Raw genomic sequence first — 16,318 nt, forward strand, 5'->3', positions numbered from 1 at the left:
TGCTCAAGAATGCACTAAATGGCTGCTCAGTTTGGTTCTGATATGGTCAAATTAGTCAAGTTCTCGTGGTTTCCAGACGCTTCTCTGAGCCAGAAGTGAATGAGTGTATGTATCTGGTACATATAGCTTTTCCTAAAAGAGGCAACTGACACATACAACCAGTGAGCGCATAGAAACTCCAGGTCTGTTGTTATGGGTTATAGCAAAAGTACAATTTTTAGTATATCATTGCATCATGAAGCAAACCGCGTTTCAAGCCAGCGAGGCAGCCAGAGGCAACACGTTCATATGTGCACTTTCAGTCACGTAACAATATAGTTACCTAATTTGTCATTGACACCATATGCTCTGAAACGTAGATGTTAATTGCCTCCTGTGACAACATTACATCCGTTTGCACAAGTACTATGCCACGCCTTAGGGTGTAAACTACATTCCACCAGTCGCTCTAATTCGTGAACGCACTTTAGTAAGGGTTGAAGGGAGGTAGTTTGTCTTGTGTTGTTACTGTATTTAGCTTGTGTTGTACGTGTGTTAGAATATGCCCCGGTGGGAACTGCATTACTGTGTGTGATGCGATAGAAAGAAATAAATATGTCGTGATCAACCAGATCAGTCTGGTTTGTAAAGTTTATTACAAGTACCGGAAGCAAACCCTGCTTCAGAAGTACTTAGACCATCACGCATACGGCTGTCTAGAAGGAAGACATGACTTTACGAAGGATCCGAGTAGATCCCAGAAGCACTGTTTTCTGTAAGTGCTGCAGGTTGTGATGACCTGGAATAATGTCCAGGCACCGTGCAATATCTGCGTGCACTGTGCTCAAAGCTCCCAAGACCACTGGAACCACCAGTGTTCGACAATATGCCACATGCGGCTTATCTCCACTCGCAAGTCGCTGTACTTCGCTAACTTTTCAGCATGTTCCCTGCCAATATTGCCATCAGCAGGACAGCTGATATCAATAAGAAGACCAGTGTTTGTCTTGTCTTCCTATTTCTGAGACAGATGTCTGGACGATTGGCTTTGATCTTCTTGGCAGTGGGGATGGTGGTATCCCACATCATAGTAATGTCATTCGTCTCCACAAGCCTATCAGGATGATGCCGGTACCATCTGCTCTCCACTGGAACCCCAAAATGACGACAAACATCCCAGTGAATGATAGAGATCACCTAATTATGTCGATCAGTGTAGTCCATCGTTGCCAAAGCACTGCAGCCTGCCACAATGTGTTCGACTGTTTCCAGGCCTACACTGCACATGCGGCAAGTAGGACTGACATCACGATGTAGAATCTTGCGCTCATAGTACCGAATCCGAAGAGCTTGGTCTTGAGCAGCAACAACCAGCCCCTCAGTTGCAGCAGGAAGATTCGCTGCCTTTAGCCATCAGTAGGTCTCTTTCATGTCCACAGGCAATTGCTTAGTGAGACGGCGATACTGCCCGTGCATAGGCTTCTCGCTCCAGGACCGCACACGAAGAGAACTGCAACACGTACGGTAATGTCTCGCATCTGTTTCAGGCGTTTGCTCGAAGCCACCTTAAACAGTGATGGATGCATTCCTGTGTAAGTTCTGCGACTTGTCGTCCGAAGCAAGACTCCTCCGCAGCTGTGCAGTAAACCGACAAGCCATGCGCTTGATTGAGTGTGAAGATTTTACAGAGTCACACTCCTGTATCATCTGCATGAAAGGATCAGAACTGTCAGCAAGGTAACAGTTCAGCCTCACAATACAAGATTGATATGTCGACTCAATCTGTTGTAAACCCCTACCACATCACTGCAAGGAGCTTACAGTCGATCAACGTCTGTAGAAGGATGGTGGACACCGTGCATAGAGAGAAGCTTTCTGGTCCGTCGATCGAGCTGCTGCAGGTCTGTGCACCCCCAATGAATGACGCCAAAACCGTAAGTGAGAACCAGTAGTGCAAACCCATTGATGACTAGAATTTTGTTCCAACCATACAACTCAGTCCGGAGAACCACCTTCACTCTGCAGAAGTACTCACGACGGAGTCTCTCCCGCATCATGCTGTGCTGAATACCGTTACTCTCATCTACACCCAAGTACTTGTAGACTTGACCCGGTTCCAGACAGTTGATGATATCCGTTTTCCTATCGTCACTCCAGAGTTGTGTCCAGATAGTTTGCCGTTGGCAAAGTGTGCAACACCACACTTGGCCAGACCAAACTATACCTGGATGTCATCATAGAAGGTACGAACCATGTGCAACAACCCATCCAACTGATCAGAGTTTCTGCCATACAGCTTCAGATCATCCATGTAAAGTAGATGACTGATGAGCTGACGTTTTGCAGTCTCACCATGCCCAGTGGTCATCCGGTAGCCATAACCAATTCTGTTCAGCTTCTTACTCAGAGGATTGAGAGCCATACAGAAGAGAAGTGGAGAAAGTGAGTCACCTTGGGAAATACCCCTCCTGATCTGAATAAGCCTTGTCTTGATCGTACTGTTTCCGCAAGATAGCACCATTGATGTCCTCCAACTCTTTATCACACATGACAAGAACTTGCACAAGACTGGACTGATCTTATGCATCTGAAGGCATTGGAGCAACCAACTGTGTGGCACGCTGTCATAGGCTTTCTGGTAGTCCACCCAAGCCATGCTCAAGCTCGTGTGCCTGGTCTTACAGTCTTCGGTAAGCAGCTTGTTGATCAACAGCTGATCCTTTGCACCAAAAGATCCCTGTCGACAACCCTTCTGCTCCGGATCCATGAGGTTACTCTGAACCGAATGCCCTGCAATCCTTTGTCTGATGACTGAGGTGAAGGTCTTATAGAAGACAGACAGACACGTGATAGGCCGGTAATTTTTAGTCTGGTCAGTCTTGTCATTCTTAGGAATCAGAGTGGTTGTTCCTTGAGACAACCAGTCGGGTTCAGAGTCTGGATTCTGAACCAGCAGGTTGTAGGTACAAGTCAGATCAGTGTGAAGACACGTGATACGCTTGACCCAGAAACCATGAACCTTGTCTGGATCAGGAGACTTCCAGTTCCCATCCTTTTGAGACACGATGTGACCTCATTGTCTGAGATAGGTAACCACTGCTGCTCATCTCTTTGGTGCGTCTCGCCATCAGTTTGACGTCTCAGCCAGAAGGCAGACTCATTGTGATGGACCTCAGTTTCTAGGATACCACCCCAATACTGTTCGATCTCAGACTCGGATGGCGGGGAAGTGACTTGGATAGTCTGCTTACCCAACTCTCTATAAAACCGTCCAGCATCTCGTTGAAACAAACGGTTCTGGCGAAGTCTCTTACGATTCTTCTCCAGCCTCCTGGTCCGCTCAACCTTGGACTTAACTTCCATTTCCAACCGATTGATGATGACCTCACAACTCTCTGAACAGGGAAATGCCCAACCGATACCGGAGAAGTCGGAGTTCATGTAACATACGAATGCCCGATGAACCCTTTCTAACTTCCAGCAACAGTGAGATCGCACGTCGAAGTGTGAGAATCTTCATATCCAGCCTTTGTCTCCATGTCGGTGTTTGAGAATTGGTTGACTTTGTCGTCTTTAAGCCCCGCCTTTTGGACACTAGCGAAGCAGCAGAGTATACCAGGTAACTGATTTCACTCATATCTGGTTCATCCTTCAACGAACTGATGATCGTGTTAAGATCACCAATAAGTTTCAGGGTTCCACTGTTCTCAAAGATCCTTGAAAGGCGTTGTTTCTCACAGATAGGAATTTGCCTGACTTTCTGCAACTCCTCAAGAAACTCTCGACGAAGTACAGGGTCCACAGCAGCATCACTATCAAGCGAAAGACCATCCTCCGTTTGGCAGCAGTCTGGACTGAGTCGAGATGTAGGAGTTTCCATCTTTTCTAGCTGAGAAGCTGTACTAGGATGTGTAGTCATCAGATCAGAGCTCACACAGTCACAAGGGGATGGTGATTCCCTGATAGCACTGCACTGAACTGAATCCAAAGTGTCATCTACGAATAGAATATCACCACTATCTCTTGCAGATGAGCAGTCCTTAGAGAGAACAGTGACTGACTGAACGAGAGAGCCATCTTCCAAGTGATTATCAGACTCATGATCCTCTGGCATCATTGACACAACAGGTTTTCCACCATGTGCAGCAGGCGCCATTCTGACTGAAGCCATGCAAGGTGACACATTGTCAAGCAAAGGCGTGACAACTGAACTATCAGCTGATAGAGCAGAAACCACATCCAACGCCGACATCTGCACACCAGAACAAACATCAGTCGTAACAGATAACAAACCTGAGATGGGCTTTCCATCTTGTGTGGCCTCGCGTTTTTAATCTCCTCCAACTCTGATTTAGTCAGACTTCCAGAAGTCAGGAGATATCGCTTCTGGTCTGCCAAACGCTGCTCAGAGAAGCCAGTCAGAGAAGGATTTTGCTCACACTACAACTGATGGGTTTTCTGAAAGCAGAGAACTTGCATGGCAACACCACGCGGTAATAACAAAACATCACTTCTCTACTCATTTGTCGCGTCCATTTCCGTCGTCTTGTTGCATTGCCGTTCCTGTTAGCCGAAACACAAGATTCTCTAGGAACGGTGGGCATCACAGTAGTCTCGTCAGCGGGATTTGAAGCCAAATTCAAATCAGAGGCCACACGAGAGATGGTTCGACCTGTCGCCCTACGCCCAGAATTATTCCTGGTCTTCCGAACAGCTCCAGTGATTCCAGATGCCGACTTTTCGAGTCCTATCCTGGTTTCCCGACAAGGAACGCATTCCTCAGCTAGCTCTGAGAAAGCTATACAGCTAGACGTCCGTCTTCCATCAATATTATGTGTCGTTATGCCCCTCCATAATGGGCAAGTGGGGTTATTAACCCCATCTGGGCGCCCACCAACCCGGCAGGGGAGCCCAGCAGGGTACATGTTTCTGTGTAGTCCACACGGCGATCAATGACTAGCCAATTCGATATAGATTGCAGGCATTACGGTGGCCGCGACCATCGGGAGAGCACGCCTAGTGGATATAAATGACCACCAGAAAAGCTCTGAACGTCATCGTCAACGGACCGTTCGCCAGACCACAGAAACTCCCCAACTACTGAAACGAGTCATATTCTCATGGATAAGCTAGATAAACATGAGAAAAAAGAAAGACAAATTTTATAATTTACTGTCGTCACCGGGGTTTGAACCCCCAAATCATGGAGTGGTAGCCATTGTCGCTAACCACTAAGCCACGGTGGTGACTATTACTATTATTATTATTATTATTATTATTATTATTATTGTTATTATTAGGCTCGTTGAGTGCCTTATCAAGGAACAAGTTCGACCAATTGCAACCGAAATAAATCTAACGTCGGTAACGTTTGTATATTGCAGTACAACGTATAATATATCAATAGCTCAAAGTAGACTACACTACAACCAGTTAGGCTAACATCGAGTGAGTGCTAGGTGCTATTCTACCGAGTACCTTTAGGCTATACTAATCTAATTATCTAAAACCACTTATTACATCCCTCTTTCTAATTCTTCCACTTCTTGTCTGACATGCATGGTTGTACCATGGACTTCTGTTGTTGTCTTTGCTGTTCTTTCTTTCTTTCGTTTTTTGTTGCTGTTTTTGTTGTTGTTGTTTCTCTGTAGAGTCCTTTTCAGGTACTGCAGCTGCATGGTGGTTTCTTGGTTGGCTTAAATGTATTTCCTATATATATATATATAAAAAATGGAGAAAGACGAACGCCACGACTCAAATGTTTCCTCGTATGGTTGCTTGTTCTATCCTTTGGTTGTTGAGTCATATGGAGTCTGGTCAGAACATAGTCTTGAACTGCTGAAGTCTATTGCCAAGAAATCTACTCTGTCTACAGGTCACAGTTTCAGCCGAGCTATTACTAACCTTCATGAACAACTGTCTGTGAAACTGTGGCAATACAACTCTCGCATGATAACTGAACATCTAGATGTTTTGTCTGTAGCAAGTGTTTGTAGTGGTGTTTTTCAGTAGTGTTCCGTCCATTGGGCGGTTATAAACAATATATATATAATATATATAAAAAAAAATATATATATATATATATATATATATATATATATATATATATATATACATATATATATATATATATATATATATATATTGACTGGACATACAACTGCAAAGAGAAGGTATTTCATCAAACTAAATGAAGACAACAACAGAAATTGAACCGTCTTACATCCGACTCTAAGCAACAACAAATATGAACAAGCAGGAGAAGAATGAACGAGTTAACGAGTTGAAGAGAAAATCCTGTTATCAATCTTAGCAATAGAACTCTCAACAGCACTGAACTAAAAGTATTAAACCATGGCTTAAATTTTGCGATTACTCCAAGAAGAAGACTTAAGATGACATCAATGCCGACGTTGAAACCACTGCGCTGAAATTACCAACTACTGAAGCGACAGAACTCAGGGAAAGAATCAAACAGATTTTAGGAAAGAGCAAACCACCTAGACAAAACTTATCTACAGACGAGAAGGAAGCTCTCAAAAAGTCTAGGAGACGACAAAACCATTGTTATTCTAAAAGCAGACAAAGTAATTCAACAGTGATACTAAATTTATCTGATGGCGGCCGCAGGATGAAACAGTTGCTAAATGATCCAACATACAAAGAGATTAAGAAAGACCCTACTAACAAATTGGATTAGCCAGCAATGCAAACTCAGTTCACAAAAGAGATTATCTTATTCCACGGATCTATGGATTACCAAAAGTTCCTAAGCCAATGGTACCATTAATTAATTAAGACCAATTGTTTCCAGCATCAACTCGGTAACCTACCGAATTGCTAAAAAACTAACAAGAATATGGTCAACATTTAGTGCTATTAACAGCCATAGGGTGAAGAACTCCATTGATTTTATAAACAGATTCGTGACATTTCATTAGAAGATGCTGAAATAATCTAATTATCTAAAACCACTCCTTACAACCGTTACCGCTGCTCATATCTACAGAAAAAAGAATGCAAAAAAGTATAAAAACATTTGAAAAATTAGAAATGTAGGGTTGCCGTACGAAAAAGATAGAAGCAAGACCATGTTAGGGGTGCGTTGTGACATCTTTCGTATGTATGCATGAGCAATACATCATGTATTTCTACATTGCACCATTTTCTAACTAGAGACACTATAATTAGACCTTACTAATTAAAATGGTGCAATGTAGAGATGATAGCCGGCCTAAGGGACAAGAGGCACGTGCACCCCCAAATTTTGACCTAGGTTTTTGCATACCGCCCGATTGCGCACGTGTACGTGTGCTACGTACGTACTCTGAACGTTGAAGGTAACCGAGTCGTCTGTTTAGACTCCTCCTACGGACCATTCACCGCACATCCCGGGGAAACGGCTACCTGTCTCATCTCTACTCCCCGGATGTGCGGTGGGTGAGTCCGTAGCTGTTTCATCTTGACGTCTCGGTTACCTCCAACGTTCAGAGTACGTAGCACACGTACACGTGCAGTATGGACAAAAACCGAGGTCAAAAGTTTGGGGTGCACGTGCCCCTTGTGTCCTATGCTATGCCGGCTACGCGCCTGCTCAGTGAAAATCGATATACGTCTAGTATCCCGCTTTGTGCCGCCGTGCAGCAACGCGGGAGTAAAAAAATAGGGCCACGTGCAGTTGGAGAAAACAGAGAAGCAAACAACATAAATATATTTCTATACGTTTCTTTCGCCGTCGTTCAGGATGTGCAGGAGTTCAGAGGAGTGCATCTATGTCACTGTGTGTATTTCGTGAGAATAGCGGTTCAGCTAGATTATCCCCAAATTTCTTTCACGGCATTATAGAGTAATTTATTTGCAAGGTGAAAGTGTTTTTTGTCGAATCATCGATTAAATGTACACGTCTAGGTACCAGTAAGTGGTAAAAAATGACATCCTAGCTTTTCTTGTCACTCCCGCGTGCATATACAAACAATTGCATCTGCACGCACGCACGCATGCAAGCACGACACACACACGCACGCACGCTGCACATTTCTTTCTACGTACATACATAGCTCGCAAGCACTATGACCGCTGATATAAAATAGTTTGCAAACACGTATCTGCGAAAAGACTTCATGCAGTAGTTAGAGTAATAACAATTTGTCCACTAACAAGCCTACCAAACAACACGCAGCAAGGAAACAGCAGCAGCTTAACGAATGTAACAACAATATAAACGAATAACACACACAGATCGAATCACTCAAAGTCGGTGTCCTCGTCGAAGTCGTGAAACTCCAATTCACTGTCTGCCGAGAATTGTACTCTGGCGTAGTCATCGGTGTCAATAGACTTGCAAAAATAGATGGCATACTTGAGCTTCTCAATTAACACTTCTTGTGACGAATATCTCGGCAACTTTAGCAAGAAAAAACATGTATATGCCTCTGGCAAGTATTGGTCGGGTCGACCTCTTTTTTCCATCACCTAAACAATTGCGTCAGAAGCGTCGACGTATAAAATGGAAATGACAACGTACCTGTACAACAAAATCTCGCCCTCTAAAATCAGCTACAGTGTGAGGTAAGCGCGTTCGTCCCCATACGAAACGCAAAAACAACGATCGTTCGATGACACTAAAACCTTCTAAAGTCGTCCAAAACCATTTGACCAAGTCAGACGACGGTGACAGTCCTTTATACGTAGCGATAGATTTGAGCACGTCGACGTTGATTTCAGGATTGCCGCAAACCATCATTTCCAATTCGGCACCGACGAACAAAGACAACAAAGGGACGGGAACTACTTTGGCCATTCCTTCCCTCACAGCAGCAACTTGAGCGTCAAACTCGTGGTAGCGGTAGCGCAGTGCCATCTGGACGTATTCGTCTCGATTGTTAGGCGTCACCTTAGTGTATTTGGTAGACAACTGTACCTCCTGGCCTGTAGCACTTGGTATAGTAAACGGAAGATCCAGTGATTCGAGGTCATCTTCGGAGCTCTTGCTTATATAGACAAGGCTCGGAACCAATTCTTTATCAACTTCGACCACATCTTCAATAGTCAGTACCATACCAGTTAGCTGCTTCCAAACGGGTGGTGCCAGACGGATACTGAGAGGTTGACCAGTACGAATGGCGATACCACACAGCATACCCAAGAAGCGGAACATGTTGATGTGCTGGGGAGAATGGGCCTGTGGATTTAAAATATAGCAGTCCTGATTAACGCCCGTTTCTTCACGCCCATTCGGAGTGGGAATCAGCAGAGGGACGCAACCGCTGTGCAGTTCGTCACACATTTCGGAAATAGATTCGGAGTAACCACCACCACAATCGTCGACACTCTCACCGACGAATTTTACCTTCCATACGCGTTGTGCTAGGAATAGACTATCTCGCCCGGCTGTAACCATTCTCGAACATATCTGACCAAATACCGACCTCGCTCCTTCTGATCCGCTGAGACTTGCTTTTGGGCGTGACCGTTTGACCTAAATCATATAGTAATTAACATACAAGCCGAACATCATCAACAAACTTCAAACATTTACAAACCTGTAACCGATTCACTTCGATAACAGGACCGTGCTGACGATCACGTGCCATTGTGTTTTGTATCACTTTTTTGAAAACAGCTTCCTGCAACGATAATAATTTAATTCTGCAGTTCAATTCATCAATCATGCTGAACATAGCACCTTAACCGAGGACGAAATGAGACCTCGCAAACCATCAAATGTAACTTCAGATCCAACGGCTAAGGCCGTGTTCTGTTTCTCAAGACCAAACATGCCAATACAAGAAGACACGAAGTCACTGAAACAATTCAGCAACACCAGTCTAGCAACAAATTTAAAGACTTATTCACAACTACAGATGATAAAGTTGGAGAGAAAATGATCCAACCTATTTCTCAACACTTTGACATCAATCTCTCTCAAATGGTTGTACTCCATTGGTACCTCTTTGGGCAAGCGGCAAGCACTGGACGGTTGAGTTGTTGACCACGCAATGGTGTGTGCTGATCCGCAAGCAACTCTATCAATGAGTTTACCTCCGAGAGCAGATACAAGTTTAGGTTTATAACTACCGTCGGTAGAATTGTCTCCAAGCTGCCCTTCGTCGTTGTCTCCCCAAGCATAAACTTCTCCGTCAATAGTACAACAGCAGCAGTGCAGAGAGCCCGTGGCGATGTCCGTCACATATTTCCCTTTCAGTGCTTCGAGTAGCTTTGGACGTCGCTGGTGGACATCGGTTCCGTGTCCTAAACGGTGATAATCTCCTTTACCCCTAACAGATACAACAGAAAATATATGACAGCAATTACACACCTACAAGTTTGTATATACGTCCTAACGAAACATCGTCTGCTTTGTTTGCGCCATCTTAGAATATATACAAAACTTCTTGCTAATTCAGCCATCACAATAAAAGACCACGCTCAATTTACATTTGTCGATTCTATGACCGATCCGTGCAACATAGATCAATAAATTTCTGACAAATTACAGACAATTTATACGATGCAAAAAATTATGACCTTTACAGAGACAAAGATTACTGCACGTACAGTACTGGAGACCTCATGCATCTGGCTTTTGATAGTGTAAATTCGTCTGTACGTCTTTATTAATTTGTCATACTAGTGATAAAGTTGAACCCATAAATAAATCGATTTCGACAACAGGCCATGCAAAAATCATAATTTAAAAGCTACCAGTGCTATATTTAGTATTTAGCTGTGTGTGTAGTGGTGCTGTAGCTCAATTGGTTAGAGAGTGCATTTGGAGAATGAAAACACCCGGCACCTTGCACTGTTGGAGTGACAGTGATGGCGAGCTGTGGCATTTCCCTAGGCAAGAAACTTACTCAAAATTGCTTCTCTCGACTCACGAGTATAAATGAGTGCATGGTCATTGACTGAGGTGGACATGACCGCTGGCTTGGCAGTAACATCATGCAGCAGACGGGTACTTCTGGGCCTTCGTGTCCAGTCCCAGAGCTGCGCCATTGTCGTGGACGACTCCGGCCAAGCTCCAGGTAGATTGTAGCGCTGGTCCTAAGCCTCCACGTAGCGCACGGAGGCCCTGTCTCTATAGTCAGAGAAAGCTGTCTCCCAACTGACCTTAAGGTCGACGTCGAATGACGTGGAAGGCTTAACATTTGTCCGTGTGTGTGTGTGTGTGTGTGTGTGTGTGTGTGTGTGTGTGTGTGTGTGTGTGTGTGTGTGTGTGTGTGTGTGTGTGTGTGTGTGTAAGACGTCGAAAAAATCACGTGACCTTATACGTACGTCCTCAAACGGGGTTCAAAATCTTTGGCCAGCTATCTCTGTCTTTATTTCTTGCGCCAGAGAGATGTCCAATGCGCATCCAAAATGTTCAGTCGCGTCCCATGTCGTCACGTAAGGCACTAGATAGAAGCCCAGGCGAAAAAGAATTAGCTTATTAAATGTTGCCATTGTATTTGCAGAGACAGCCTTACTGCTGAGCACCATCGACACGGCATACTCAAACCATCTGCTCGATAGAGAGTGACGAAAGCGACTCTGTCTTCCAGACAGATAACAATGTACATGACAGATGCAACGCCTAAACTGTAGCAATATGGCTACAAAACTCTCAGCTCTTTGAAGCGACCCGCATGCTCAGCGTGGTTACAGAATTTGAAAGGTAGTGTCTACTACTATAATTAAAGCCATCGACTACTACTAAATAACCCAGACGTGTCGACATATCATCGTCACATTCAGCACAAACCTTGCAAAGATATGGTAGATGAGACAACACAATAAAGACTTACCAAGTAAACACCTCTCCTGAATCGGTTAATGCTACCGAAAACTGTGAACCGCATTCGACCTTCCTCACTCCTTTCTTGTCCAGATCCGGAACGGCCTTTGGTACTTTGCATCCGTCGCTGCCACCTCGACCAAGCTTACCGTAGTCGCCGTCTCCCCACGACCAAACTTGTCCATCGCTAGTCACAGCTAGAGTCTGCGAGTCGCCACTACCGCACGCCACACACACAACCGACAATCCATGAAAAGCCTGAACGAGTTTCGGCGTCGTTTGATCGTCACTATTTCCGTGACCCAACCGTCCGTAGCGCCCCTTACCCCAAGTATACAGCTCCCCACTCTTCGTAATGCAAGCGCTATGTGCGCCGCCACAAGCGATGTCAGTAACTTGTTTACCTTGGAGAGCAGTAATCAGTCGAGGGCGTTCACAATTACTGTACACAAAATCAAAAACAAATATATAAGTACTAAGCGGTACAACTTCGGGCTACACTTACGTTCGATTTGCATGTCCTAGTTTGCCGTCATCTCCCTCACCCCAGGAATAAACGTCGCCGGTAGAACTCAGTGCGAGACAATGTTTACCGCAAGAGTGCAAGGCTACTTTCTTTACGACAACTACTGAAAGCGCATCGATGAGACGAGGAGAGGTAACCGCATCTGTTCCACCGATTCCTAATCTGCCATATGCTCCATAACCGGTTGAGTAGACCTTTCCATCGCAAGTGACAACGAACAACGTCTGTTCCCCTCCAAGTATTTGCACAGGACGAAGGGCAGCAATGTTTTCTAGCACAGTTGGTCGCTTCACCTTGGAACCGTCCACGCCACCCAACTGACCACGATGATTGTGACCCCATCCATAGAGCACAGAACTGCCAGCTCTTGTAAGCGTCCAGTCGTCGGACTTGCTACCAATGAACGACACAAAATAAAACGTTACCAATGCTGTCCACAACTACGAACAGAAAAAATGATTCATTCTAGTTAGACGCTATAGTTGGAGTATATACAAATTGTTTGAAACACTCAACAGTGAAGCGTGCGTGTATACTGTGGTAGGTGTGTTACGTCGACTAATACACCGACGTCTGACTCTAGTGCAGTAGCATATACACAGCTAAATGTCTGTTGGTATCGTATATACTATAGCAAGAGATTGTGTTACAGCGTTTGATAAATAAAACTTCAGATTTGAGCAGTTTGAACGAGTTAGACATGTCAATCTGTTTGACACTTAGACATCATTGTATAGTTAAAACTTTTGTTCCGGCTTGTACAACGTCTCTTCCTTATTGCAACATGAAAGATGACGTTATTTATTCACCATTACCCTACTGCTCTATTTTTCCAACTGATTCGATAGCAAATCGCTACTAGCAATATGATACATGTAATCATAAGGCCAACACTACGATGTCTTAGCGTTACAGCAGGAACTGCCGACCTATACAGTTTACAACTAACAATTTACATTTGAGTCAGTACAGACATGATGGACTACTACGGTACCAAACCAATGCATTCGCAAAGTCGAATTTGGTTACGATGTCCTCTTTGCTTGAGACACATAAAATTCTGGGAAAAGCAAAACACCTTAAGGACAAACAACGATTTAGACGTTGCTATAGTAGGCCAGTGCATGTGTTACTACTTAGTTACACAGTACAAGCACCAGACAAACCTATAAAACCATACCGTTGCAGCCAAGCCATGAGTTGCTCATCGTGTTCTTTCTTGAATAAACGGTGATCTTCGTGATCACAATTGGGCAATTCTCCTAAAGCCATTAATCCTTGTAATTTCATCCGCACCTCTTCCACAAATTCCTTTGGCAAAGTCGAGCGTCTGCTGATGCTGGAAGCAATACGAAACGAGGCAATGTATCGTTTCAACCAGTTCCACTTGGCTTTGTCTTGACACGCAGACAACGTATCTAGTCTGAGATCCGCCGCGAACGCAATCATTCCCTAAAAGTTTAAAATACAAAGATCACAACGTCATTAAAAAGAAACAGACGAAACACTAACCTTGAAAAACGACGTATGAACCAACTGTGTACCTTGCCTTATCAAAGCCTCTTCATACTCGTATTGTGTCGCTAACATGTTGGGCAAACCTTTAATGAGTGAGCTTAGTGCCACTGTCAAAGGCTAAACAACGTAACATACGTCGTTACTTGTCGAACGAAAAAAAAACACAAAGTCGATCATACGCTAGATTCCCCGACTGATGCGTCGTCCTTAAGAGCAGATTCCAAGTTTACGTTCGCGTCGCTTTCCCAAATCAGCTTTCTCAGACGCCGCAATGCCCACAGCCTCTGCGATGGTTCTAAGCCGCTTAGCCTCGCACAAGCCCCTAAAGCAGTAGCCAACCGAGGCACAACATCAAACTGAGAACTCGACTCCAGGCGGAAGTCAAGAAGACAAGACACCAAATCTATCGACGGTCTCGACTGAATAACGCGATCAGGAAGAGTGTCCAAAGTAGCCTTAGTTGCTCTAACTGGATAGACGGTAAACTTCCACCCCCAGCCGTTCACAGAATTATCACTTGAAAAGCGCCATCGCAACTCATCGCCCTGAATTATCAGCTCACTCGCCCAATCCGACCATTCTCGTCCAGACCGGGTAGCCTGCACGTGACCAAAAGCGTCAGCAATAACGAGCGGATCGTGGCGTCGTTCCGTACTGCACTGCCGATCGAACTCGACTCGGAGACTCTCAGCTCTCGGTATTCGAACTATCCCGGTAAGAGAACAGTTGTCAGCGTACGGATGGGGAGACTCTTGTTCCACAGGTTGAGCAGCAAACGGAGAAGCATCGGTAAACGCAGCAACGTCTTCTAGTTCTGTAACGCAAAGCTCCAGCAACATCTCCGCAACCTGGACACATGCATACAAACACATATCAGTACAAACAAAATTAACTGAAATGATCAAAGTATGCAAAAAATCACAAACTGTTATCATTTCTCACACATACTTACTTCAAGCCTTGTTTTTCCCAACATCTTGAGAGTGTGAGAAAGAGCTACGCGACCCGTTTCATTGACGCGACCTCCAACGGCCAATTTCAGCAAATCTAATAACAGTCGAGCGTCGCCTTCCGTCAAACGTTGCATGAACTCAGGCACACTGTCCGGATGAGAGGCCGAGTTGTGCTCTTTGCCAACAGCGAGGTCGTCATCCACCCAAACATCGTTGCCAACCAATGTTACTGCCTCCTTTCCTGCAGACTGTATATCTACAAGTGCATGTTGCTTAGCACTCATCGATGCAACCAAACCGCTGTCCGTAGCTCCGGCAGCCCCCAGCGGAATGGGAATATCACTCGCCAAAGCTGAAACAACAGCATCACGAGCATACGAGATCTGCAGCGCCTGTAGCAACGTATGAATAGCCTCTTGTCTCCTCGAGTTGTCGGGCAATGAAAAAATTATTTTGCTCAGCGTTGGTCGATGTTTCAAGACAATGTCGAATGGTGACAATGCCTCACCGTCACCGTCAAAGTCAGACATATGCAAGACAGCGGCAGTGCCGATGGGATCGGAAGTCGACGGGTACATAACGATTTGATGTTCAACTGAAGGCACGGTCTCGATCGGTGTAGTCCAAGCGAACGTGTGAGACGAACCGCATGCTACGCGAGATATCTTAAAGCCATCCAAAACAGAAACGCCAGAAGGCATTCTGCCGACCGAAGTCGACCCGGATCCCAGTTGTCCGTGATCGTTGTCTCCCCACGAGTAGACCTGACATCGACACGAGATAAAATAGAAAATAACTATATACAAACACAGCATTTATACCTTTCCCTCGTCACTAACTGCCACGCAATGAAGTGCACCAACAGCAATGTGCACTATCTTTTTCCCTCTTAGAGACTCTATCGCCTGGGGCTTCCTTGCATGCGCGTCCGTACCATGACCAAGTCGATAGAAATCTCCTTTACCCCTAACCAACATGGCGTGCGTCTACTTTACATCACTCACAAAATCGAGAAGTAGTCTTCGCTTACCATGTGTAGACAACTCCGTCCCTCGACAACGCCAGTGAAAACTGAGCGCCACATTCGACTTGGCAAATACTTTGACTGCTCAATGTGTCTATCTTCTCTGGCTGGAGAGCGCCTTCACTACCGCCACGGCCAAGCTTGCCAAAATCACCATCACCCCACGACCACACACTTCCATCGTCTGTGATAGCTAACGTCTGGGCGTCACGACTTCCACAAGCCACCTGAGTCACACGATATCCCACGAAACCCTTCACCTATACACGTGAACACACAAATCACAAAGTGTCACATGGGATATTCCGCTGCGCATGCTCGCATACCTGTTTTGGTCTTGTCTGTGTAGTCGTATCTCCATGCCCTAGTCGACCATACTCTCCCAAGCCCCAAGTGTACAATTCTCCACTGGACGTAATGGCTGCACTATGCGAACTACCGCAAGCGATGTCTCTTACTCGCTTCGCCTTCAAAGCCTCTATCAAACTGGGAGTCTCTAAAGTTCTGTCATATATAAACCTCAAGTTTACGCAATTAAATCA

The 16,318-nt window shown here is 45.0% G+C and overlaps 1 protein-coding gene across 1 annotated transcript in view; it reads right to left on the reverse strand.

Moving 5' to 3' along the window:
- Window positions 1–8,013: 8,013 nt before the first annotated feature.
- The window catches only part of LOC134189638 (E3 ubiquitin-protein ligase HERC2-like), a 51,321-nt gene continuing 43,016 nt past the window's right edge, over window positions 8,014–16,318 (reverse strand). The window contains exons 27-40 of the mRNA XM_062657981.1: window positions 16,103–16,280; window positions 15,783–16,036; window positions 15,574–15,718; window positions 14,752–15,516; window positions 13,979–14,647; window positions 13,794–13,916; window positions 13,462–13,733; window positions 12,261–12,674; window positions 11,766–12,197; window positions 9,873–10,256; window positions 9,665–9,806; window positions 9,522–9,605; window positions 8,504–9,457; window positions 8,014–8,451 (exon numbers count right to left, since the gene is read on the reverse strand). Of these exons, the coding sequence (XP_062513965.1) occupies window positions 8,224–8,451; window positions 8,504–9,457; window positions 9,522–9,605; window positions 9,665–9,806; window positions 9,873–10,256; window positions 11,766–12,197; window positions 12,261–12,674; window positions 13,462–13,733; window positions 13,794–13,916; window positions 13,979–14,647; window positions 14,752–15,516; window positions 15,574–15,718; window positions 15,783–16,036; window positions 16,103–16,280 (5,044 nt within the window). The 3' untranslated portion in view covers window positions 8,014–8,223. The remainder of the gene's footprint in view (window positions 8,452–8,503; window positions 9,458–9,521; window positions 9,606–9,664; window positions 9,807–9,872; window positions 10,257–11,765; window positions 12,198–12,260; window positions 12,675–13,461; window positions 13,734–13,793; window positions 13,917–13,978; window positions 14,648–14,751; window positions 15,517–15,573; window positions 15,719–15,782; window positions 16,037–16,102; window positions 16,281–16,318) is intronic.

Source organism: Corticium candelabrum, chromosome 14 (assembly GCF_963422355.1).
Source record: "Corticium candelabrum chromosome 14, ooCorCand1.1, whole genome shotgun sequence".
Classification (NCBI taxonomy): domain Eukaryota; kingdom Metazoa; phylum Porifera; class Homoscleromorpha; order Homosclerophorida; family Plakinidae; genus Corticium; species Corticium candelabrum.